The sequence below is a fragment of the Cyprinodon tularosa genome, unplaced genomic scaffold (assembly GCF_016077235.1).
Source record: "Cyprinodon tularosa strain WSP-4 unplaced genomic scaffold, ASM1607723v1 ctg52, whole genome shotgun sequence".
Lineage (NCBI taxonomy): Eukaryota > Metazoa > Chordata > Actinopteri > Cyprinodontiformes > Cyprinodontidae > Cyprinodon > Cyprinodon tularosa.
The window spans coordinates 685918-710299 of NW_024039252.1; the positions used below are offsets into that span (position 1 = coordinate 685918).

General features: G+C 39.2%; 1 protein-coding gene across 8 annotated transcripts in view; it reads right to left on the bottom strand.

Annotated features, from left to right (window-relative positions):
* Positions 1 to 24382, bottom strand: part of LOC119795698 (zinc finger protein 521) — a 126647-nt gene that overhangs the window by 48874 nt on the left and 53391 nt on the right. For 4 of the 8 annotated variants that reach the window (XM_038303829.1, XM_038303820.1, XM_038303825.1 and 1 more), the window contains 2 exons: positions 24202 to 24286; positions 23854 to 23886 (listed from right to left, as the gene is read on the bottom strand). In XM_038303829.1, coding sequence (XP_038159757.1) covers positions 23854 to 23886; positions 24202 to 24286 — 118 coding nt within the window. The remainder of the gene's footprint in view (positions 1 to 23853; positions 23887 to 24201; positions 24287 to 24382) is intronic. The other 4 variants (XM_038303822.1, XM_038303828.1, XM_038303821.1 and 1 more) reach the window with 3 other exon arrangements.

Here is a 24382-nt window from a genome sequence, read left to right on the forward strand (position 1 = left end):
CTTTGGAAGGCATAAGGTTGAAAGGCAGATATTACAGAAATAATTTTAGTCAGGGTAATTGAAAACTAGATGCTTGCGAAAATAAATTAAACAATAAACTGCACAGAAAGTGCTTAGCTCTTCAGTAAAATAACAAAGTGTTGATATAACTTAAAAACAGGTATGTGTAGGGTAAAGGAAAGATGACACATCACAGGCTTTTCTTAGCTAAAGCAGGCATGAGCACCAAGGTCGCGCCAGTCCATCTTTCTACAGATTCCTCTCCTCTCCCCGGGCAGTTCCCTCATGTATTTGGCCCAGTGATTCAGTGCCTTGCATTAAGAGCAATTCACCTGCCTCCAGCATCCCAGCGGCACAAGACCCCTGGAGAAACCAGGTGGAGCATAAAAAGTTCCACATATGGTAAAGTCAAGCTGCTCGGAGGCTGCTGAGTGTCTGCTGTGGGGATAGAGGCTCCTAAAAGGCCCAGCTGGTACTTGGAAAAGGGCTTCTGCATTACTACACCTCAGTGTCTGTTTGGGCTCCCCTTTGGAAAAGTGTTGGCCGGCGCACATGACCAGCCATTTTAGATTTTTCCCTCTACCCCCGCCTCATCCCTTGCTCACTCCCATCTTCCAACTGGTTCTGTATCCAATTGAACATTTGGTACTCCACTGCTGGTTAATCAAATTCCTCCATCTGGCCCCCTATCCCTGTGGAACACAAAAGGTGCAGCCTGAGCCCTCGTCCAAGTGCATATTGGGAGGGAGGAGGGGAACAGAGACTGGGACTGCCTACCTAACTTACACAGCCCAGTCAACTAGATCAGGTAGGGAGCATGAGGCCAGGCCTCATCGTTCTGGGCAAACAGGAACAGCTTGGGACTGAGTATCAGGGCCCTGCTGTTCATTTAGAGCTCAGGGACAGTAGTCGCTTTATACAACAGTAGGAGGGTTTATGAGCTAATACCTCCACATACACTGTAGAATACAGAATGAAGTGCACTCTAAGTATTACAGAGTACAACAGAAGGCAATAGCACACAGTTGTCTCAGTCTCCATGGCACTAGAGGGTGCTGCTCTCTGAGAACAAAGAAAAAGGAAGAAAGTGAGGAAAAGGGAAGATTTTTTTTTTTTACTTTGGAGTCGCGTCTGTAACTAAGCCTCTCCCCAAGAGAGACTACACAGCCATAATAAAATATTGCCATACTGGTCAGAGAGGACCTTTCAAGAAACAATCCTGCCTCACTAAGTTGAATGTGTTTGGAAGTACAGTAATAATGCTACCGGTACTTTTAAAACCTTGCCACTTTCTTGCAGTTTACTCTGATTCTGCAAGGACAAGTCAGAGTCACTGAGAAGGCAGTGGAATGAAAAAAAGCCACAGTCAAAGCCACAGTCAAAATCACACTACATGTACAACCTCTGCTCCTTTTTAAAACATTGTCATATGATTTTTTACCATGTCTAACAATCCCTTCTGCTGCCAGGTGGCAAAACATGTGTCAATAATTAAACTGCTTTTACGTAACAGGATGCAGAATCACAATGCAATTTTCTCCCCATATTTCATTAGACCTTTATCAAAACACGAGAGAGCTCAATTTATCAAACCACTGGAATATGTGAGCAGCAATTTCCAGTTAATGGCACTTACAGGGATTGAGTCCCTTAAGCACCATGTTCTGTCTACCAAACAAACTAGTTTCAATTTTTTGTTTATAGTTCAGACAATAAAACCATTGCTGATGCTGAATGGCATCAGTTTGACATCCCAAAGATTACAAAAGACTTCAAAATGTGTTCATGTAGGCACAAAAGCAATGTCATGCTGAACGTAAGTCAATGAAGAGCTCATGAATCTTTACTGTTTAGAAATAAATATTCTTTTAATGATACTGCCTCGACCTCAAACCCAAATGTAAGCTCTATATTCACTTAACCACAGGAGGCTAACCCCCTCCCAGCTGGGGACAGGAAGAGGATCATTCTCTGCTTTTAGTAGCTTTCTGTGAGAAGATGCTCCTTGTCTAAATGGCACCCATGTCCCTAAAAGTGTTTCTCTCTCACCCACCTCTCTTTCTTCCCCTGAGCTCTCCAAAGACTCCTCTAAGTGCAGCATCTTGTTTCAGTAATTCAGCCAGGGCAGAGACAGTGGAGAGAGGAAAGTTATCGATTTCCCTCTCATTTGGTTCCTCCTAGACTTTGTTGTAAGGCCTCTTAGGGGAGTTCTGGACTATTGGACAGGGCAATGTTATGGCTAAGATTGTCATTGCGTTTAAGGTCATCATTACACCAAGGTTTCATTTTGAGATTTTTCTTTTTTTATCATCATTATTGGAGCAAGCACCAAGCAGAACAAACATATAACACAACACATCAAGATGCCTCCTTGTGGCTCATAACCACAATGCCATTTGAATGACAGAGGAAGATATCAGGCACAACAACAAAAGGATCCACTGTGGATACACTTCCTGAAAACTGCTGTTAAGCAGCAAGCTTTTATAGAGTACCATATGTAAACCTAGACTAAAAAAAGAATCAAGATTACTAAATTATTTAAAGAATTATTATTTCTACATGGTGATTCACATTCTAAAAGAGGGTCGAATATATGGAAACAACAGGCTAAATGATCTCTGGACTGTGTTTTGATTTAATACTATTGCTAGAGTTAGAGAGTGGCTGTTCATCATCATGCTTCATTAAAAGATCTGAATTATGAATTAGCATCTTTTTTTGCAATTTACTTTTGCCTAATGATTTTAATATTTATATAAAAAAGGAATTTATAATAGAATTGAATAATTCTAATATTACAATGAAATGGCCTCCCATAATTATTGTCATTTATAGTAAAGATAAAGTTGTTATTCAGTCGCTGTCAGACAAACTTGACTGCATCTGATCAAGTAAAGGCTGTTACATTTCTATTCTCAGGGTAGCAAAAATAAAACAAAATGTATATAGTCAATGAAAAACACAGCTCCCAAAGTCTTCCCTATACACTTCACCAAAGATTGATTGAGATATGGCGCGGAAGGAGGCACAGATAGCTAGGCGGGCGGACAAAGCTGGGCGGGCAGGGCAGGCAGGCAGAACTAAACATAAAAGACCAGACGAAAAATGGGCTTACAATGTGCTCTGGTGCTATTTTGAAAGACTGCAGTAGTGCAGTGGTAGGGGGGTAGGACCACCCCACCTGGATCATTTATATTGGAGAAACTCTAAGTAACTCAGTAAGCAGAAGAGGGACATTAAATACTTAAACCACCAGAGTGGAACTTCCTGACAATATGGCATATTTTTTGTGCCACTGGCCTGAGCACGCAGTCACCAGTCGATGTTACGCGTGCTCGCTTATAACTTGTCTGGCGCATGCTAAACTCTAACAAACTCTGCCCCGCCAGCTGTGCTCCCGTTCCACTCCTTTTCTGCATGCTCTTGACTGATCCCTTCTCACTGTCTTATCTGCTAACGTCTTGATTAACTGTAAGAAAATGAACCACACTACCAGCCAATCAAAGACCGGTATTCTTGTTGAATCAAAGTAATTCATGGAACACTACATTTTAACTGACGTAAACAACCAATCACAACCAGTAGATCAAAATACTGCACCTGTAGATGCAGAGAGATTACAAAGCAAATAGGACTTAAGAAACAATATACGACTGAAATAAAATAAACACTTAGATGTCATTTAATATTATATTTATAAATATATATTTACTAAAACTGTACATTTAAGTAATATTATAACTTTTTCAGAGCTACCAAATGACTTCTAAAAATGTTTTTGTTTAATTTGCGGGATTTTATTATTACCTTCGTCTTGGGTGGAACTATGAGAAATAAACTTAAGATAAAGAATCTCTTTGCCATCTCATGTGAGTCTATATCAACACATATGCAGTAAAATATTCTAAAATATTTATTCAGGACACAACATATTTCTTTGGTAGAAAACAAAGAAATTGTTTCATCACAGTTAAGACGGATATGAGAGGCATGTAGCAGCCTTAAGAGTAAGCTATTAACATTAGCCTTCAATGTGAAGACATGAGCTTTGGTTAACAGAACATGTTTGACATTCTTATTTTGAAGAAAGAAAGGAAATGTTAACCAATATGAAATGACAAAATATGGGCATCTTTTTTACTTCTTTCAGTGTTTTAAGACACATTTAATCAGATTTGTAAAGCAAGTTTTTGGAATGCTTCATCTTTCAAAGAGCATTGTTTAAAGGTACACTATGCAACCAGTGTTGATTTTCCAGCGAGGCTCCCCCCAGAGGGCGAAAGTAAAAGTGCACTGTCGTAAATATGCACAGCTGTTCTCCTGGTTTCTCCGTCAAGCCAGGCGCGGTTGTTTTGAGCTTAGCAGACAGGCGAACGCAACGAATGACTAATGCTGCGTTCACACCGCAGCTGGCGCGACAGAAGCAGCGAGTTTACATGCAAAGTCAATGGTTGACGCGCGTCAAGGCGCAGCAAAAGGTCCCGCGGCGTGTTTTGAGCAGCAGGCGCAGCGCGTCTGAGCAGCTGAAGCAGCGCGTCGGGCGCGTTTAAGCATCTGACGCAGGGAGAGAGACACAGCGCTGATGATCACTCCTGTTAAACAGTTTATTGACGCCTAAATTAACTTAAAATGCAGAAATCTGCCGGCAGAATATGCAGTTTGGATTATTTAGATGAAAAACACCTACCAGCTGCCGCGGTGAACCGCGAGGAGGCGACCAGGCCAGAGGCTGCTGATGAAGGGATCCCTACTGTCGGCGCACCGCTGGTATGTGGGGGTCTGAGCGGCTCCGACAGAAAAAATATTGAAGGCAGGATAATAATCTGAATGAACTGACGGCACTGATTACGTTTTCAGGTGTATTTTCTCACTTAAACACATATTAAAACTACTTTATTCCCACTGATCACAGCAAATATAGCTGCAAGGCAGAGAAAGGATAGTGAAGCTCCGCCCAACGCGCGTCAGACACACTTTTGCACCGCGCAGGGAGAGCAGCAAAGCTGATTCAGCCGCGCCTCAGAACTAACTGGTACAAGCAGCAAAAATTAAGCAGCAGACGCCTGAACGTAGCATAACTGCACAAAGATCGCCACTGTGCTAGCAACGAGAATGCTTTTAACTGGGGGGTGTAGCAGTTCTCGCCGTAAAGCAAGACCGACTCTCGCGAGACTTCTGAGCCTGTGGGTGCGGGTCGGTGCTCCTGCAATTGCAAGTGCGGTATTTCCCCCACAGACCACCAGGGCGGCCGAGAATACCTTTGTTCAACCTGAAATGAATCATTTAATCATCCATAACGTTATGGAACACATTAATTAACTGAAAAATGTTGCATAGTGTGCCTTTAAGAAAGATCACTACCTTATCATCTTATCTCATCAGTCAGATTTGCTGTTAAAAGCCTACAATATATTACACTGAAAACCATGGACAAAACAAAATCTGTTTAATTCAATTTGATGAATACATTTATTTAGTGGAGGGAAAAATTATGTAAATGAAAAATTGTCTTAACATAGCCCCCTAATTGTGAAAGAGTTTTTGTCTCTGTTATTTCTGATAAAATAAATGCCACTAACATATTTATTCTCCTTAGAACAACTAATCCTTTTTCACTGGGGTACAAAATAAAACTATGTATGTACTTATCTCATTTACTACTAAAATGGGTAAAACAAGACAAAAGATCAATCAAACAAACAAAACAAAAAAGATTAATTGTTAATAAAGGAAATGTATATAATAAAATATCGCCTGAAATTGCATCTTACTACAGTCAGAGCTAATATTCAAAAAGTTTTAAATAGAACCAAGTGTATGATGCCATCACCATTGGGTTGGAACTTTAAGGGTCAATACTCCTTGGTCTAAAACAGACAGGACCAATCAAAGCATGGGAGGCAGGCCCATAATGCAACATCACTTTCCTGTAAGTATAACAGTCAAGTCTGCTGCTGCAATGGAGCAATGTTTTATTGATGACCTTTAACATGTCCTGAAAGAGCTGTTTATGTTATTAAGAATTCAAAAGGATGATAAGAGTTTCTGTTTTAAAAAAAATGTGTTTTTGCATCACATCCATCGTCATTTGATTGGCTCTAAGCTGTTCCTTCTGACTCTATTAGTCCAGCTTTTGAATCTTTTAGGAAAAATGTGCTGTGTACATTGAGTAAATTAGACTGGTTGGCCAAGGCTACTAAAACTGGGGTATTAGGAGCCCAGTTTTTACGGAGAGATCTGTATCTGCATCAACAGGCTGATTCTTCTGCAATTTATCTTCACTGCATAGTTTTTGTTTTTTTTCCCCCACCCTACCTAATCATTCACTCTGTATTCCAGGTCTTTTGCCAACCTGTTTAATTCTTAATACCAGTCAGAAAGTCTCAGGTTGAGTATCTATTCATTTACATCCGATTGGGATATATCCCTGCTCAAAACCAATTAAAAATGCAATTTGAATACCTGCAGTTCTTGGCGTAAATTATTTTCAAAACAGAGGCCGATCTTGCGTGTCATTAGGAGCGCAGCTGTAGCACAAACAAGACAAATCTATCTATTGTTTATTACCTCCTCAGGCTTTTTACCCTCAGGGCAGAGAAAGAGAGGGAGGGACAGAGGTCAGCATAATTACCATTCACTCCATCCTTTGAGTCAGACAGAGCTAAGACATGCATTCGCAAATTCCATGGCAGCACCGTATATCACATTACCATAAAGCCCCAAAGAGATCTAACCTTTGTTCAAATCCATTTGATTCTTGAGAGGAGAAACCACTGAAACTCTCATCTAGGCTCTGTGTTTCAGAAGTTCTCTGGCTGTTTGTCTTTCTATCTTGTGACTGTTCTCACTTGTTGTTTGTCTTTCTGTCTTGTGACTGTTCTCACTTAGGAGTTGGTGTTCCAAAAATAAAAATATCAGGGGACTCAGAGGATCACTGAATCATCATGGGTAGAATATCACGTCATCTGGAGAGCTTCAAGGTTCAGCCTTTAATGATGCCTAACAAGGGAATAAAAGCTTTTCGTCTTGGAAACAACACACGATGTTTAGCTCTGAGACTGCTAAAATCTTAATACACATTCTAATATATTGACATGTCTTGGTTTATACATTCTGTATATAATTGGCAGAGGTATAGTTTTTATATAAAATGTGGTTCTGAGCTAGAAATGACCCTAAAGGGAGTGTTTACTTTAACTTGTGATGGTAAACAACCATATAGCGACACTTGGAGCATCAATTTGTTCTAAAATGCCTATTGACTAAAAATGGGACCTTTCAGTGCCCATAAAAGATGAAATACTGTCAATGTCTTTGGGTGTTTGTTGGAAACTTAAGATGACAGGGAGGGCAAATCTTGCAACAGTATGAAAAGGATGAAAAGAATAGCAAAAAAGGAAGTAGTGAGTAAAACAGTGAGAGGAAACCAAATAAAAACCCAAACTAGAGATAATGGGAACCAAAGAAATACAAACCCACCAAATAAGAAAGAAAGAAACAAAAAGAAAGGAATAGAAAGAAAGATATGTGAATTTCCCCCTGCTCCCCTGAGACCTCCCTTGATGCCAAGCATTCATCATCCAGCCTCTAATATCAGTTATTCTGTGGCTCCTCTGCTTACAGCAGAATTAATTTCTGCTTTAATTACTCTCATCGGCGGAATGCTGATGAAGGAGAGGGACGAGGCATTCTGGGACTCAGGCCTCATTCCACCGCTTTAATTTGAATGAATTCCACACGGAGACGCTGGCATACAACTGGCAGCCGAGCCCCGGGAGCCACTCTGGGACTGCACAGAAGAGCTGCAGCCCTGGCCCCCACCAACCAAGCTACCTTGTGTGTGTGTTTTTAGTGAGTCTGTATGTGTGTGTATTATGTATGGTATATTGACTGTTCTTTAGAACAAGTGCAAAAAGAAAATGCAGAATTAACAGATAGGAAGTAAAAAAAATGCTTGATACATGTATCATGTATTAGTAGGAGTGATGAGGTTTTGCAATTACACAATAAACTGGGAGTAGTGTTTGAACGTACAGATTTTTTTGTACCATCCTAGTGTTCACGAGTGAGGTGAGAACGGATCAGTGCAGGTGCCACTATAAAATAGACCTTGCACATGTCCATTGTGGAGAGAGATCAAAGCCAAAGCTCTCAATGTATCTATCAGTCTTATGTTCTTCCTTCACCTACGGTCATGAAATCTGGATCATGGCTGATCATGACATGATCCCGCACTGGCTGCAGTGTGAGAGGTTTCTACTACACATAGAGTGAGGTGAGCAGATCCCAATCTGTGCAGGACTGTGGCACATATTTCACCTCTGTCCTGGTGTTTCAAAAAGGAAAACAATGACCCGCAAAATGTTTTAAAAATAGCAAAATTGGAAACATTTTCCATTAATGTTTTGCAATGATTGGAAGTGACACCCAAATTACCCTAATTGGAAGTTTTTTTTTAGCATGAACTGTATTTTTAAGGTTGTGTTTTAGTGTCTCATTAAGACCAATGTTAAAATTTTGACTAGACTGCTAAGGAGCAATCCTGATTTATTTGGAATAATGTAAAGTTGGATGTACTGGTTTAATTCTGAGCTTATATTCACAAACTGGTGAACAGACATTCCCATTTAGGAATTTTTAGTACAAAATATTTTTGGTGGCAAGAAATGCAGGTACTAAAGCAACACAGGTGTCTTGGACCAAAACAATGTTGAACATTCAGAATCACGTTATTTTTATGAAATGTGTTAGATTAAATAAAACATTCCTAGCTACACACTTTAAAAAGCTTTATCAAAATAATGTCGGAAATTGTGAGTCAGCCAACTGGTTCAGCTCAGTATGTAGTGGTTTCTTCTTCAAACACTCCTGAAGATAAAATAGATTTCATTTATCTCAGTGGAGAAAATAATTTGTCACAATGCTCAATAGCCAAAAGAAAGGTAGATGAAAGGAGGAAAAGGTGCATGGAGTATATACAGCGCAGTCCGCATATATATATTAGGATGAAGTCTCTTATTTAACAGGATTATTGCACAGGGTATTAACTAGGTAATTATATAAATAGGTATTTATATATGTAGTCATTAGATATTGCACAAGTTATTGCAGTTATAAAGTTATAGTGCTGCATTGTAGAGTCTTATGGCAGCAGGTGTGAATGACCTGCGGTAGCGCTTCTTTTTACAAACACGATGTATATGTCTTTCACTCAAGATGTTCGGCTCCTTTACAGTCTGGTGCAGGGGGTGAGAGGTGTTGTCCATAATGGATGTAAGCTTGAGCAACAATCGTTTCTCAGCCACTTCCTCCACCGAGTCCAGAGTGCAGCCCAGGACAGAAGTGGCCTTTTGCATGAGTTTGATCACCATCTTCTTCGTTTTACTGTTGTTACGAGACAGGTGATTCTTCTAACACCAGTGGACAAAGATGGACTTTTAGATCTTTTTTGCTCAGACCTTTTATTATTGTTGAATCATAAACACTGTGCTTAATTAGCCAAGCAAGCCCTGAAGTGCTTAATGAGTTTTTCTGTGTTGTTTTGTATCCTTTGGGACCAAAAGACTTTTGGAGTAATTTTGGTAGACAGGCCACTGCTAAGAATTCCCCATTCCATGTTGTCTTCATGTGTGCATAATGGCTCTCACTGGTTCACTGTAGTGTTAAAGCCTTGGAATTGCCTTTTTAACCCCTTCCAGGATGATGAATGTCAGCGACTTTCCTAAAATCTCGCTTTCTTATTTTGTTTGCACAAATGCACAATGTGATACTTTTTGAGATATTTTAGCCTACTTCACGTTGTCAGACAGGTTCTATTCAAGTGGTGTTTTAAAACTGAAAGACTGGCAGTAATTAGGGTAGGGTGTTGCACGTGAAACACACAACCTCATAAAAAATCCATGATGAAACAAGATGGGCAGTTACTTTTTCACATGGTTCCCAATGGGCAGCTTGAGTTTGGAATGGAGGCTTGGATAGCCTTTTCTTCTTAACGCTAAATTTCTCTTTTAAAATCCACTTTCTTTAATTTTTAAAGGAGAAATACAATAAATCTTAAATACTTTCCTTACAGCACACTTCATAAATCCACTTAAGAAAGTCAGTTTGTTTTCAACTTGGTAGAGAAAACACTGAATGATTCCATACAAAGAGAAGTAGTGAGCACAGATCCATACAGATAAAAGGCATATGAAAAATGAAGCAGATCCCTGACTGCAGCCCAACTGAGTAACACAATTGTTAGTCTGAGAGTAAAAATCATTAATACTTCATTTGATTATATCAGTTACGGCACAATGCACTCTTCAAAAAAATAAAACCACGGTCCATGTATCATACAAGAACTAGCAGCATAAAAAGAAAAACAACTGTAGAAAAAGGAAAGGTTGCATATGTGAAATGCATGCACTTCTGCATGATGAAAATAACTGCAAAAACAGTGCATAGGAGCAGAGACAGTGGCCCTAATTGACTTTCCTCCAAGCAAACTTGGTAGTTACAAATTGTTGCATAATGGCAAAGGATTGTGATTGATTACGTTGCTCTGCGGTAGAGATTTGTTTGATTAAGTCTAACTATGGGCTTCTTTTTCCAGCCCTAATGAAGCAGAATGGAAGAAGTCTAGCCATACACCATATATCTCTAATGTGAGGCTTCAAAAATATGAGTCACTGTGACCTGTGTTACTATGCAAAAATGTAAAATCTGTCTGATTATCACAAGGAAGAAAAATTGTTGTTATAAAAACTACCTAAACACAAAATATAAATAGTGTTGTTGTATTTTTTTTTTCTTTAGCTGCAAAGCACTGAATAATAGAAAGATTTTAGCCCAATTAATAATGATGTGGCATGAATTTACAGGGTGGAAAAATGCATTACCCCAACAGGCGCAGTGACTTGGTTGTAATTAACATGTGCTGATGTTGTATAACAGAAAGATGGCTAAATTCACTTCAGTTTTCTGTTCTTCAATGTTTAATGAAGCTCACATAACACAGTTTATCTACTCCAATTTGTTTGTGGTGCAGCCATCCTTCTGCTTGTTCAGCATAGGGCAGGGAGGTATGTATCCACGACCTTTCTAACCCTGAAACCTCTGTACAGGTGGGCGGTGGCCGGCGAGCGCTGTCCATTTTGGCAGGAGCTCTCCTCCCTCCGGTAGCTCGGCCATGATCAGCAGCTGGGTCGCAAACACTAAGCACATTAATATCTTCTTAATGATAATAATCATTATGGCATAAGTACCTTCCCCAAAGTGGGTAAGCACCGGAGTAGCTCTGTCGTTAAGGTAAAAAAGAAATATAATAACAATAAAAGTTAAAAATAACAAAACTGGAAAGGAATGAGGGTTTTAATGGGTAGCAACTCACAGCCACCAGGATAATACAGACACTAATGTTCTAATGTGATAATGAGATACACCAGCAACATTAGGGAGGCTCAATGAAAACAGTGTGAATTAATCTAATAATAAAATCTTTACCTGAAATGAAGTCTGACACCCCCACTTATTATAGGATGCTATATTATACTATACAGACCACTTTACAAGTACATTAGTCCAAGCATAATTTAACATACCAATAATTTGGGGGATTGGAGAATAATTTCTTAAGCTTGACTTACTTTAACTGAAAATCTGTAGGTAATACTTTGCAGAAATACTCATATCCCTTTAACTTAACATTTGTCAATTTGCAGCCACAATATTTGGTGTCATATTGAGATTCCTGCGATGGATGGAGAAAGAGGAGGCAATTCTGAAGTAACCTCCACCTGTTAGTCGTTGTAATACAGGGTTTTCCTGTATTTAGTTTCCTCTTTCCTTCATATCTGAAAAGCTTGCTTGTGTGTGCTCAACAAAGGCATCTCCACTGCATAATGTCGCCACTACTTTGTTTCAACATGGTGATACAGTGTCCAGGACAATGTCCATTGTTAGTTTTCCATTTAGGCCAAAGAGATAAATTTTTTAAAAGATCAATGAAACTTGACTTATGACATTTTTCAACACTAGCTTTCCCGTCGTCACCTTTTCATAAGGACCAAGTTTATGGATGCACCTCCAATAGATAGCCAGGGAAGATGTTCTTCTCTAGAAATATATTCAGTAGCATAACTGCTTTTTCCCTAATGGGGTCGCAGGGAGCCTATCCAAGTAGTCAACGGGCGAGAGGCGGGGTACATCCTGGACGGTCCGCCAGTCCATCGAAGGGCCACAAAAGGACACACAAAGAAGAACAACCATGCACACTCACTCCTAAGGCAATTTGGAATGCCCAACTGACCTAACATGCAGGTTTTTCCAAAAATGCAAACCCAACACAGAAAGGTCCTGGTCCCCCAAGGGTTCAAACCAAGAACCCCCTTGCTGTGAGGCGATGGTGCTAACCAACACTGTGCCAAACCTAGATCTCTTTGATTCATAATCTGTCCTTACCTAGCCTGTCAGTTAAAATGGACAGTTATGTCTTGGTTGGTTTAGAGTTGAAACATACTTTTTCTATTTACAGAAGACCGAAGATACAGCTCAGTTGGTTTAACAAAGAATTGGCATAAAATACAATTAAATCCCCAAAGGTTGTGATCACAAAAATAAGAAAAAAATGAAAAGGTTTCATAGAGGATCAATACTTTAGCACTGCACTATAACTGCTTAGAGGCATGAAGTGTTTCCCACACACTCCTGATTTGATGTAACTGTCAGCATTCACCTATCACAGGCCATTATCCATCTCATCCGCGTTCATTATTGAAGCTAATGATCTGTTGTCCTCTCTGCTCCCCATTGAAGGAGGACTACATTAAAAGTCTCTTACTAACTTAATTAGTAATTATAAATGTTAAAAGATTAATCAGAGAGAGAGTGGCTTAAGGTTTCTCTAGGCAATGGCAGGAACAAATGTAGACACAAAGAGTCCATGTCACTTTAGCATTCATGATCTGCCATCATGCTAATAGCTGTTCGAGATATATGGAAAGCACTGCAGCTACTTTTTACATTTTTCTTTTGTAACAAATTGTAAAATTAAAATTCAGATATTTTGCCTAAAACAGCAACAGCTACCTTTTGCTTCAAATCTTTTCTAATGTGCAAACCTTTATGTAGATATTATGTCGTTTACAGAAAGCAGCATTTAAAATGGTAACCCACAATGCATACGCTCCTCACATTATCTCTTTCTAACAAGATGGAAATAGATCCTCTTAATTAAATCCTGTGTGTACACTAATTCCTTACTAAATCTGCACCTCTCCAACAATTCCACATCAGCAACACTGTGCACTCCAGTAAACACATAACCACTGATATCAACATTAAACCTTAATAACTAATAGGGCTTTCATCCAGGGAGTTCCTGTGTGATTTCCATTAAGGAAAGGGGAATCGCCTAGGACCATCTCCCTGTTTTCCGGAGTATGTTGATTCTTGAGCTGGGGGGCTGGTTGGTAGTTTTGGCGCAGGAAGAAAACAAAAAGAAACTTTAGCTACGCAGGGATGTGGGACAGGAATGAAACAAAGTGCTGCTCTGACTAAGCTTAAAATAAATTTTTTAGAGAGACTGTGATACACTGTAGAAAGTGGAGACATAATCCTTAGAAAATGTGGGAAGATTAAGAAATCACATTTGTTAGGGTTTTCAAAATATATTATATAAAACACGTTACTATCTAAATCAATGGCTGGACTGTAGCTTGACACTGAAAACAAACAAAAAACGACACCAAATGCTGCTCGCATTTCATAATTAAGCGTTAACCTTTTGTGCTGGCCTGCTTCTGTTAAGAAAAATAATTTGAACCCACGTGTCTAGGGCTGCAACAGTTAATCAAATTAATTGGGATTAATCGATTATTGAAATAATTGTCAACTAATTTAGTAATCGATTAATCATTAACTGGAGTACAGAGACTCTAAAACATGCCTTTAGCTGACAGGGCAAACCATTTAGAGGAGTAACTATACAAAAATTGGGGAAAAAATATATACATATTTTCCATTTAAGATAAAATTTAACGTAAAGGTCCTGCCAATATTCTCTATCCCGAACTGCAAGTCGAAGAGTTTTAGTTTAACCTGGTTTAATTATGTATAAAATCTTCTTTAAGGAATCATTTGCTATCTGATTATTAATCAATAAATCAAAAAAATTATCGACAGATTAATCGATTCGGAAAATAATTGTTAGTTGCAGCCCTACATGTGCCCAACCAAAAATTACCCAGCTTGCTTTTGTTAGGAGGCTATTTTGATTGATTTTGGAGAACATCGGGGATAAATGCACATTACAAATTTACAGTAAGATCATTTGCGATCATTTCTACGCTATCTTTTTCTTTATATATGACATTATTTTTCTTAAATACCATTTGCTTGACCGTAGAGTTGCATGTATACATTATAAATCTGTTGAACACATTTTCTTTATCTTCTTGTGTGATCTGCATTCATGTGTGCTTTCTTTATTCAAATTATTAGTATAATTCACCCAAACAAAAATTATTATTTCATTTGAAAGGCAATAACATTAAGGAGATTATGAAGATAAACAAGACTTCATAAGATCCAAAAACAGAGCATCTTTGCTTATTGACAAGACAAAGCTAAGATTTGAAAGCAAACAAGAGTCCAATTTGTAAAGCTGCCTTCTAAACAAGAAGTGTTGTTGCTTGAGCCTATCATAGCAGAATCACAGTGTGGGGTGTTGATGAGGGTTGCAGGCTGGCTAACGGCCCATAGCACCTGAAACCTATTAGAGAGCTTTGGAACATTCCACAAGGTTCTTCCACTTTGGCCAGAAGGCATCGTAAAGGTCCTTGCAGAGTGAACTTGTGTAACTCAGTTGCTGACAAACAGCCAGCAAGGTGAAACAGTACATATAGAATCAGCTATAGAAGAGTTTAGGAATAGGACAATTAAAAAATATATAATGACATATCATAGGATTTCTACCTATTTTCAGTGTTTCTCTAAAGAAAAACTGATTAAACACATCCAACATTGGCAAGCAAAAAACTTTTTGTTAACTTTTTATCAAATAGTTTGCCATCTGGATGGAAATCAGTGGGAGCCCAACAGTTTGCTGAAGCTTAAAAAAAACCGCATAAATATAGACACAACCTGCTGCCAAATTTCTTGCAGATAGCCCTATCCTCTCCATGTGCACGCATATATGTGTGTTTTAGTGGTATCAAGGCCCATTTCTTTGGCCGGACCCGTGTCCACGCCTTAGTGTTATGCTCGCTGGGTTTAGCTCTATGGGTGTCTGTGGCCTCTCCTCTGGCCGCCCGTGTCCATTTGCTCTGCGGGTATGGCAGGCCTGAGCTGACAGATGGCCGCCCCTCTCCATTCCGCTCCAGAGTAACACAGTAACTGGTTTTTCCTCCGCCGTTGACCTTGCCACAGCCAGCCAGCAATCCAGGCTGGCACTCGGCCTGTCGAACAGGAGGGTAATGAAGTCCAGCGCTGCTCACATGATTATTAAGGCTTTGACGCTGGGGGGCCTTTCAGAGTCCTATTCCCCTTCTCTCTCCTCCCCTGCTAACCATTCACACAGCCAAACTTTGATGAGGATGGTCATTCGTCACATGGTACTTTGGAAAAAACCACCACTGTGCTCCATAAAGAGAATTAAACTTTCTTTTTGCCAGAGTCTTTTGGAGTCTGTTTGGGTTTAAAAACAAACTGCTTCCCACCTATGAAACATACCAAACCACAGATTAGGGAACAATCTTCTAATTCTTTCCTGTTCAGCAGCTACTGCTGTCATGGCATGCAATTAATTCCCAAAAGACACTGCGTAAGACGCATAACACCAAGTTAGATCAGATTTGTCACACCACAATTGGTGCTGACAAACATCTAAATGTAAAGTGAGTGCAGTTCAGTTGGAGGACATTGTTTAATGCTCTCTGGATGTCTCCCTTACAGAAGCATCTCTAGGCATGCCTGGAACCCAGGTCCCATTAGAGGCAGACTGGGATTTGAGAGGTGTAGGTTGCAGGTCTGACCTTTTACTAAGGCAGGACTGTCTGTTTGCACTTCACCCATAAGCCCCCCCCACCCACCCACAATTCAGACTGCTAAGCAACCCTAACAGAACAGGGGTGCACGCACACACCTTCGCCCTTGGTGACACCTCAGAAACCACAGGGAGAAGGAGTAATGCAGAGGTTAATTCTGATCATCCACTATTTATGGCTTGCACTTCAGAACAAGGTTCGGCATTAACACTCTAAAGGATATATCTCCTCTTTACATCAATAAAAGTTATCAGAAGAAGGACAGCCTAAAGGAACCTCTGTTTATTCAGATGATATTAGTACGGTATTTAAAAAGAGATGTACAAAGATCTCAACTGGTGATCAAAATCAGAAGTTCTTCAAACTTCAAAAATCGAATCTTTTTTACAGGTCAGTACCATGTCTAAGTTTGTTAAGAAATATAAATACCTTTTTTTTCCAATAATAGGGGAATCTCGGTAGGATTGTGTGAAAAACAAACAAAAAAAGACACAAGACTATATTACATGTAAAGCAGACAGTGATTAAAAATAAATAAATGAGGTGTACAGAAGAAGAGAGAAAAATCAGGAAGAGATAAAAATAGTAATAGACATAGTTAAATATAATGCACTCACAGCATTCCTTTAATTTTAATTGTTTCTGCAGTACAAAAAAAAAAAAAGACGTGTTAGCCATTGTCACTGTAATGTGCTATTTAAAAGGAAACTGCAACATGTTGAGATGTCTGATGTTCATTTAGGTTGCATTACAGTAAGATTTACACTGTCACCAATTTGCAGACTAGGCTGCTATATTTAATGAATACTCAGACACCCTCAACAGCTGCATTTTAAAAAAGTTCCCTGTGACAGACCTATAGTCTGAATCTACAGCTGTGTGGGACTTTTTGAGCTTGCGTCACCGAATGAGAAAAGAAAAACCGGTTAGAAAGTGACTGGATGTATCAGTCAAAAGCAGTGATTTACTTAAAAATGTATACTTAAACCACTGTAAATATTTTTTATCCATTGTTAGTCTCTCCCACAGTGTTATTCCTCCCTCATAGTGGGTCCTTACCAATAATTTGCTCATAACCAATTATGCAAATTAGACAACTAAATCTTTTTTCAACTTTTAGGAAAGCCAGTAGCTACTTTCCTTACTGGGGAGTCGGTAACAGTAAAGACACACTGAGAAGCTAAATGCAGTACAGCAGAGTTTGAATTTCTTATGTTTGCAGTAGTTAGGTTTCATTGAGGTAAAGTAAGGATTAACAATTACTGGAGATCAGATCAAGAGAGAGCTGTTTTACTAATGCTTGCCACACTAAACATATTACTTTCTCTTTGTCGTCTTTATTTTAAAATCAAAAAAATCAATTTTACCGCACCTGCTTTTTGAGCTACAACTAGAAAAAGTATAATATATTTTATGTACTCTCAAACAAGTTTTTAAAGAGAAAAGACGTCAAATCAGGCTCTGCATGTCAAATAAAAAATAAAAAAAGGACAAAAATATGATCTATTCATTCCTACTCCTAATGGTTGCTTCCCAAAGATTAAGATCATAATCTATCTTGTGCAAAGTCTACAGAAATTACTACAAATTAACACTGAGGGCACCTCAAGTCACCACTGCGGCACCAACCCACCAATTGCGATGCAGTGAGGGGCAGCGAGCAACTGCTCAGAGTTTGTACAAGCAGGCTGTATGAACTGAGAGCATCAGATATTTTCTCACACGTTGGCCTAGTCTGTGAGGTGCGGGGAAATGTCAGGAAAATCAATAGATAAGGACCACATCAGACCCAGCTTGTCTGGCCTAGCAACAGAGCATCCCCATGGTGATGTCAATTACTTCTGCTTTACAACAAAAAACACCAGGAAGAGTCTCTGCAAAGCTGTAAAACTTTTAATGCAGTCTCCTGGTTACATCAAGGAATTTGTAAGAAAGTGTTTTTTTTTCCCAACTTTTTTTGTGAATCACAAAGAATGTGTGAATCCTACTGATGGCTGTTTTTTTTTTTAACAGCTCTGATTTCTATTCACCTCATGGACTTCACATTAGTCAGGGAGAGGTATAATGTAACGAGCAGTAAGGTGCACATAATTGCATATTAGCAGCAACACACTTGGCTGCACGGGAGGTGACTGTGCTAACGAACAGAGAGGCGTTATTAATCACCAATTAATAAAAGCGGGGAGATATCACACTCAGTGTATGGCACGCATGGATTGCTTTGTTTCCAGTGGCTGGTCCAAACCCATTCTCTTATTTATTTCATAAGATTGATCCTGTTCCTGTGCTGTGTTGTTTATTGAGTTCTGACTCTTATCCAGCACCCCCCAGGAGTCAAACAAGGAGTGTTTGGTCATGTTCGTTAACAGATTACATGTGTATATCCTTTATGAATGAGTCCTAAAAACTGTGGGAACACCATCAGACATGCCTAGTCAAAGATGATTATAGGAAGAGAAACAAAGCAAGAAAATCCCATGTTCTGCTTAAGCACAAGGAGTAAAAAAAGGGGGGGAAAATGCGTTTCCACCAGGGCGTACACAGAGATGGAGACCATATAATCAACATACAAGCTAAGTTGCTCCAGGGGCTTATGACAAGAGGAAATATGTCAAGGATAATTTTGAAAACCTTAGGAAGAGACAAAAAAAGGCTTTCAGCTTCAAAAACAGTTACTGTCTGCCTCCTGTCGGTTTCTCCTCCAAGAGCCAACACAGTATGTTTTGCCAGGTTGGAGCTCAGTTAATATGAACATGTGAGAGCTAAATACTGAGGCAGAGGAAAACTGGGGAGCTAGTGGACAGGGAGAGCAGAGAGAGAAGGGGGAGGAGAACAGAGGAGAACTAAAGGCCTCTCGCTTGCTCTCCTCTCCAGCTCTATAACGGCCCACAGTGCCTGCTTCACACAGAGCGGCCAGCTGTACAGCAAATGTGCCTTTCCCTCTCCGCCCCCAAACCTTTCCACCCCTCCGGTGCCCCCTACCCCCTTCGCCTGGACTGACCAGGGCACCGGCTTCTCTCTGCGAGAGCAGACTCCTCCCTGACTTGGCTTTGAGCTTGCTGTTGTCACCAACCCAAAAAAAAAAATGTAGAGGTGACCCCAAAAACAGTTTTCCAGGATGGAGCTTGGTTTTGCTTTGTTTTGTTTACAGTGGGACCGCTGTCTGTTGCCACTTCGTGCTCCTAAGAGTGGGTAGGAGTGAGATGAGAGCAAAAAAATAAAAAAACAAAGATCCAAATGCCCTCTCACCTTTAAAACGCTTTAAGACTGAGCTCAAGCTGTATTATGGCTCTGAAAATCCACACAGGGACATTTGAAACAGAGCGATAAATGGGCCAAACTTGCCCCCCATGAGGCTCCAAATGTCATAGTTTACACTAGGGTCAAAGTGAAGCAATGGGGTGTCATGATGGCATGCTGATAAAACCAAACAGGCTTTTCTGTCAGTGAAAGACCTTCAAAAGTCCTCTTAAGAAACAAAATAATATTAAAAGGGTAACTTTGTGAAACTACAATAGTTTTAAAAATCTGCTATGTATCAGATATCAAAGTACGGAAGTTTATTGATGAAAAGATAAATCTTGTTATTGGAAGGGGGAAAAAAATTGAGAGGATTGATACTGACTGCAACAGCTGAAAGCTGTAAAAATCTGTGTGTCTCTGGAGAAAAATCGGACACCCTCAATTCTGTAAGTGTGCCATGCCAAAAAAACTCTAAAGTAAAGAGTGGCCAGCTGTCTTCTGGCCTGCTATTAAATTGCTCCTTGGATGGTGGCGATATCATTTTTTTCTCCATAGGAGTATCACACCAGGTCCCCAAACAGAGCGACCAGCTGTACAGCAAATGTGTACTGATCCATCTGGGCCCTGGTATGCTGCAGCCTCCATCTTAAGACACATGGGGCCATTCACAGCCTTGGCTTGGGCTGGTCGTCAGCACACCCACTTTTCAACCGTGGCCTCCCCCTTCCCTTTCATTTACCTCCATTAAAATAGTAAATGTTGAGTAGCTGAGCTCTAGATCCACCCTTTATGCCTGAACCAGGACCCTCATCTTCCAGCTGTAATATCCATGCATCAAAATGCTCTGGCAGTCTTACAGAAGAGGCAGCTACAACCACTTCGCCCTAATGGGAGGGGGTGAAGGTGGGACTCATTACATTTGCTTCGGAGACACTATTGTATTACACAGGCAGCTAATAAGAATGTGTCTGAGTGAGACAGGCTTGGCTTCTGTTGTTCCATACACTTAGTAGTATAGTTATGTCACGACACATCACTATATATAGAGTTATCAGTGTGAACTGATACCATGGAGCGGTGCATGGACGAAAACAACACCCCTATGAATCCAGCGTCTGCTCCATTACCTACGCTAATAACGCTGACAGCTGAGCGGAGATGACCCCCGCCCCCTGTTTCCCCTCTCCTGTGCAGATGGCCATTAAAAGGAGAGAGTGTCCCTTTTTTCTGTAGAGAAGGTATTTAGAGCTTTTTCCAAATGACGTTTTTTATTTTTTTTAGAACTGCATTAACTTTGCAGTGATAACAGAATAAAGACTGAATTATATTCAGCACTTAAAAAAACACTAATACAAACAGTATTCCCTCCCATTTAACGTTCGTTCCAAATTTAAATGTAACACAAACTTAATACACTGTCAAAACAATTTAAAAATAAGTGAACATTACGTGAAATAAATGTATTTTGCCCTAATTTGAGTAGGTAAGTAAGTTGATTTGCCCATGGAATGAGTTTACTACTCTTAAAATAATATAATTAGATAGTATGCACTTGATATAAGACAATTTAATTGTTTTTTTCTTATTTAAATGTATATTGTCTTGTTCAATTTGCAAAGTGTCTCACTTATCTCCTCAAATAAAGAACAAATGCACTTATTTTAAGAAAAAAATACTTATTTAGATTTCTTTTTTTATTTGTCTGGATCCATTTGTATTCAGTTTCAACCAATTTACTTAAGGTTGGGTTATGCTTGTGTGGAAAATGAGCCACACATCTGAAGGGTTTATACTTTTTTGAGGTTTTCCCGGCATTCTGGTCAGTTTCTTGGTACACTAGGAAGTAGAAAACACAGCCATTTGCAACGTTTTCATAGTCTCTTCATGCTGTCCAAGAGCAAATGTCATTTCTTTGCAAGAGATTTTTAACAATCTGCTAAGAGTGGTGATATTTACGGGTTAAATATAGGAGGTTTCTAGATGTCTACATTTGCAAAGCATCACTGGTAGAATCTGTTGCTCGTTAACCGTGTTTTTTGCACTGATCTGTCTGCACTGTTAAAAATTTGGTGTGGTGCGGAAATTCTGTCTGCACCGATGCCGTCAGAGGGGCATGGAAGCCAAAAATAATAATTTAGGCATATGGACCTCGCAAATGCTTCAAGCATAAACCGCCTTAAAGCTAATAAGGTCCACCTGAATGAAAATAGAACAATTCTGTAAAGATTTCCGAAGATTTCAGATTTCATGTCACAATGACCAAGGAACACATTGGGCAGGTCATGGATAACGGTTTAGAGGAGTTTGGAGCCAACTTAGATTATGGTTAATCCATTATCTGAAAACTGAAAGCATAAGATGCAAAGTGTAAAAATATGACCTTCAGACTTAACTAACAGCCTAGAATGGATTTATTAAGAGAAGCAGCCAAGAAGCAACTATTAGTTGCCCCCTTCCCAATATCATAACATCATAACTGAGTGGCAAGAAGAGAGCCAAATTTGTTTGGAAGTCATAGGATTCCCAGCATGCAGGCATGTAGTGGCTACTTCGAAGGTGTCAATGTGGATCATGTTGTTCTTATCAAATGTGACCAGAATTGGTGGAGGGAAACATTGAGCATAAACTTGAAGATGCAAACCCTAAGGTGACATGTGATGGTAACAGTATCCTGCTGTTGGGGTGCTTTTATTAAGCAGGGAAAATAAAAACCAGTCAGAAAACAGGCAATCCTATTTTTTGGCACAGCAATTATATACAACCAGAGCTAAAATTAGTGTTTTGATGGAAGTATAATCAAGGTTACAATGCCCAACTATAATCCAGCCCAATTCCAAATTGATATCAGTGAAAGTGTTTGAAAACTGATGTTTACAGACACTCTGTGCCCATTTTGAATGAAATGGATCGATTTTGCAAGGACAGCAGGAGGGGAAAAAACAGTCTGTAGATATGCAGGTGGAGATATATTCCAAATGACTTTTAGATGTAACTGCACCAAAAGGTGGTTCTGCAAAGTATCAACTGGAGACTGAATAGAAAATGCACAAAACTTTTTTGATTTCTATTTATGACACATTTTGAAATCTTGAGCTACTCTTTGCACTAATTAGTGATTTTGTATCATTTTACATTCTACTTAAAGAGATCAATGTTTTATAATTTTTTTGTCACAAAATGTAAAAAGTTCAAATTCAAAAGTTATAAACACTTTGCAAAATATTGCAACTCATCTATCATGTCATCTTATTATTTATTACGATAACAGTTAAACATGTCTTTTTTCCTTTTCACATTCTCTTTTTGTAAATCTGAATAACTTTTCTTTTTCAATATTTTATACATCATGAACTAAATGGGTCTAAGAGAAACCTTTTGAGAAGTCAAATGAAACCTGTCATCATGCTGAATACTAAGCAATTGCATATCATAGAAGTAAGACATCAGACAATAACCCAATCACCTATCCTCCTGTTATCTTAAGCTCTCTGAATTCCACTATTATGAGGGAACTGTGTGCTTGTGCGGCTGAAAGACATAAAATAACCAGTAGGGGGGTTTGTTTTCTACCCTCCCAGTGTGCTCTGTGACTGCCTTTGCGAGAGAAAGGACTAATGCTGGCATGGTACTGTATTAGGCACCCCCAGTAGACTAGTGGGTGAGCAGATCGCAAAGATGAATACAAAACACACACCTACACACCCTTAGCTCGTCTCTCTCTTTTGCAAATACGCCGCAGAATCAAAATCACAAATCACATGCCTCTGATTGTTTATGCACAAACAGTGGGCCCCTGATAGAATTGCCTACCAGTCCTGAAAGAATTGCCCACCGTGTTTAAATTCACCTGCGCCTAGAAGCGTGTCCCAAACAGAGAGGCGGTTTGGTTCCAGATCAATGAGTCTCTCCCCCACTGAAGACAACAGATAATGCAGTGTAATGAAAGAGCCGCCAAACGAGCTGAATAAATGAATGAATAAAGGAACGTGAGAGTGGAATTCAGACGCCTACTTACTGCAGGCAAGAAAACCTGTTTTCCAATTGTCTCCACTCTACAAATTATTCTGCCTGCATACAAATGGCAACCAAAAGTGAAGACATTTTGAAAATGTGGAGATTGGTTTTACACTGGCACTCACAGCTTAGAAATTGCGTAAAGAGAAGGCATAAATTTGTAATTTCTGTTATAACACACTATGTCTTATTTTCAGGTTGGTTATGTGCAGTCAAATGCACATAATATCAAAATAACATAAATCTAAGTGGAGTGCTGATGTAAAAAATGCATCCAATGGATAGGTTTAACAACAAAAAAAGGTATGGGGATGTAGATTTCTATTCTATGTAATAATTTTGGAAAAAATTAAAAGCTTTTCAAGTATTTTCAAACAATCCCTGAAGAATTTGTTGGCTACTGAAAATATTAAAGATATTCAGCTTTATAGAATAATTCTGAATGGAGATATTCTCCAACCACAAGCATGCAAAACCAGTAACATGCATGGAAAAATTACACTGGTAAGAAAATAAAAGCACAACACTGAGGATGCATTTGATGGTCAAAATATTAAAATAATTCCACCTATTTGGTGATGTGATCCGGCCACTTGTGAGCCTGAATGAGACAGGGTCAAATATTTCAGTATTTAATCATAAAGTTTAATATACTGCATAATTCATCCTTTAAAAACTCTCTAAAATCTTTCTGTAAGTGTTAAAAATAAATCAGGAAAAAATTGCCTTAATGATTTTGTATATTTTTTTTGGATCCAGTCACATTCCTGAAAACACTTAAATTTCATTCCTCAAGGCCACATTGATTGACTGATTGTACATCAAATCATAGACAAACTGATAAATTACACAAGCCTTGCTGATGCCGAAATGGAAGAGGATACACATTAAATAAAAAAAAAGCTTTCTTTCCTACCCAGCATGTGATTGGCCACATGAACTTGGATGTCCCATTCGCTGTAGAAAACCATCTGACATTTGATGCACTGGTATGTCTTCTTCTATGAATAGGAAAACAGAAATAAAAGACACATTTTGATAGTAATACATTATTTTGAATCATTTTTTTTTATCTTATCTACATTAACCTAAACATA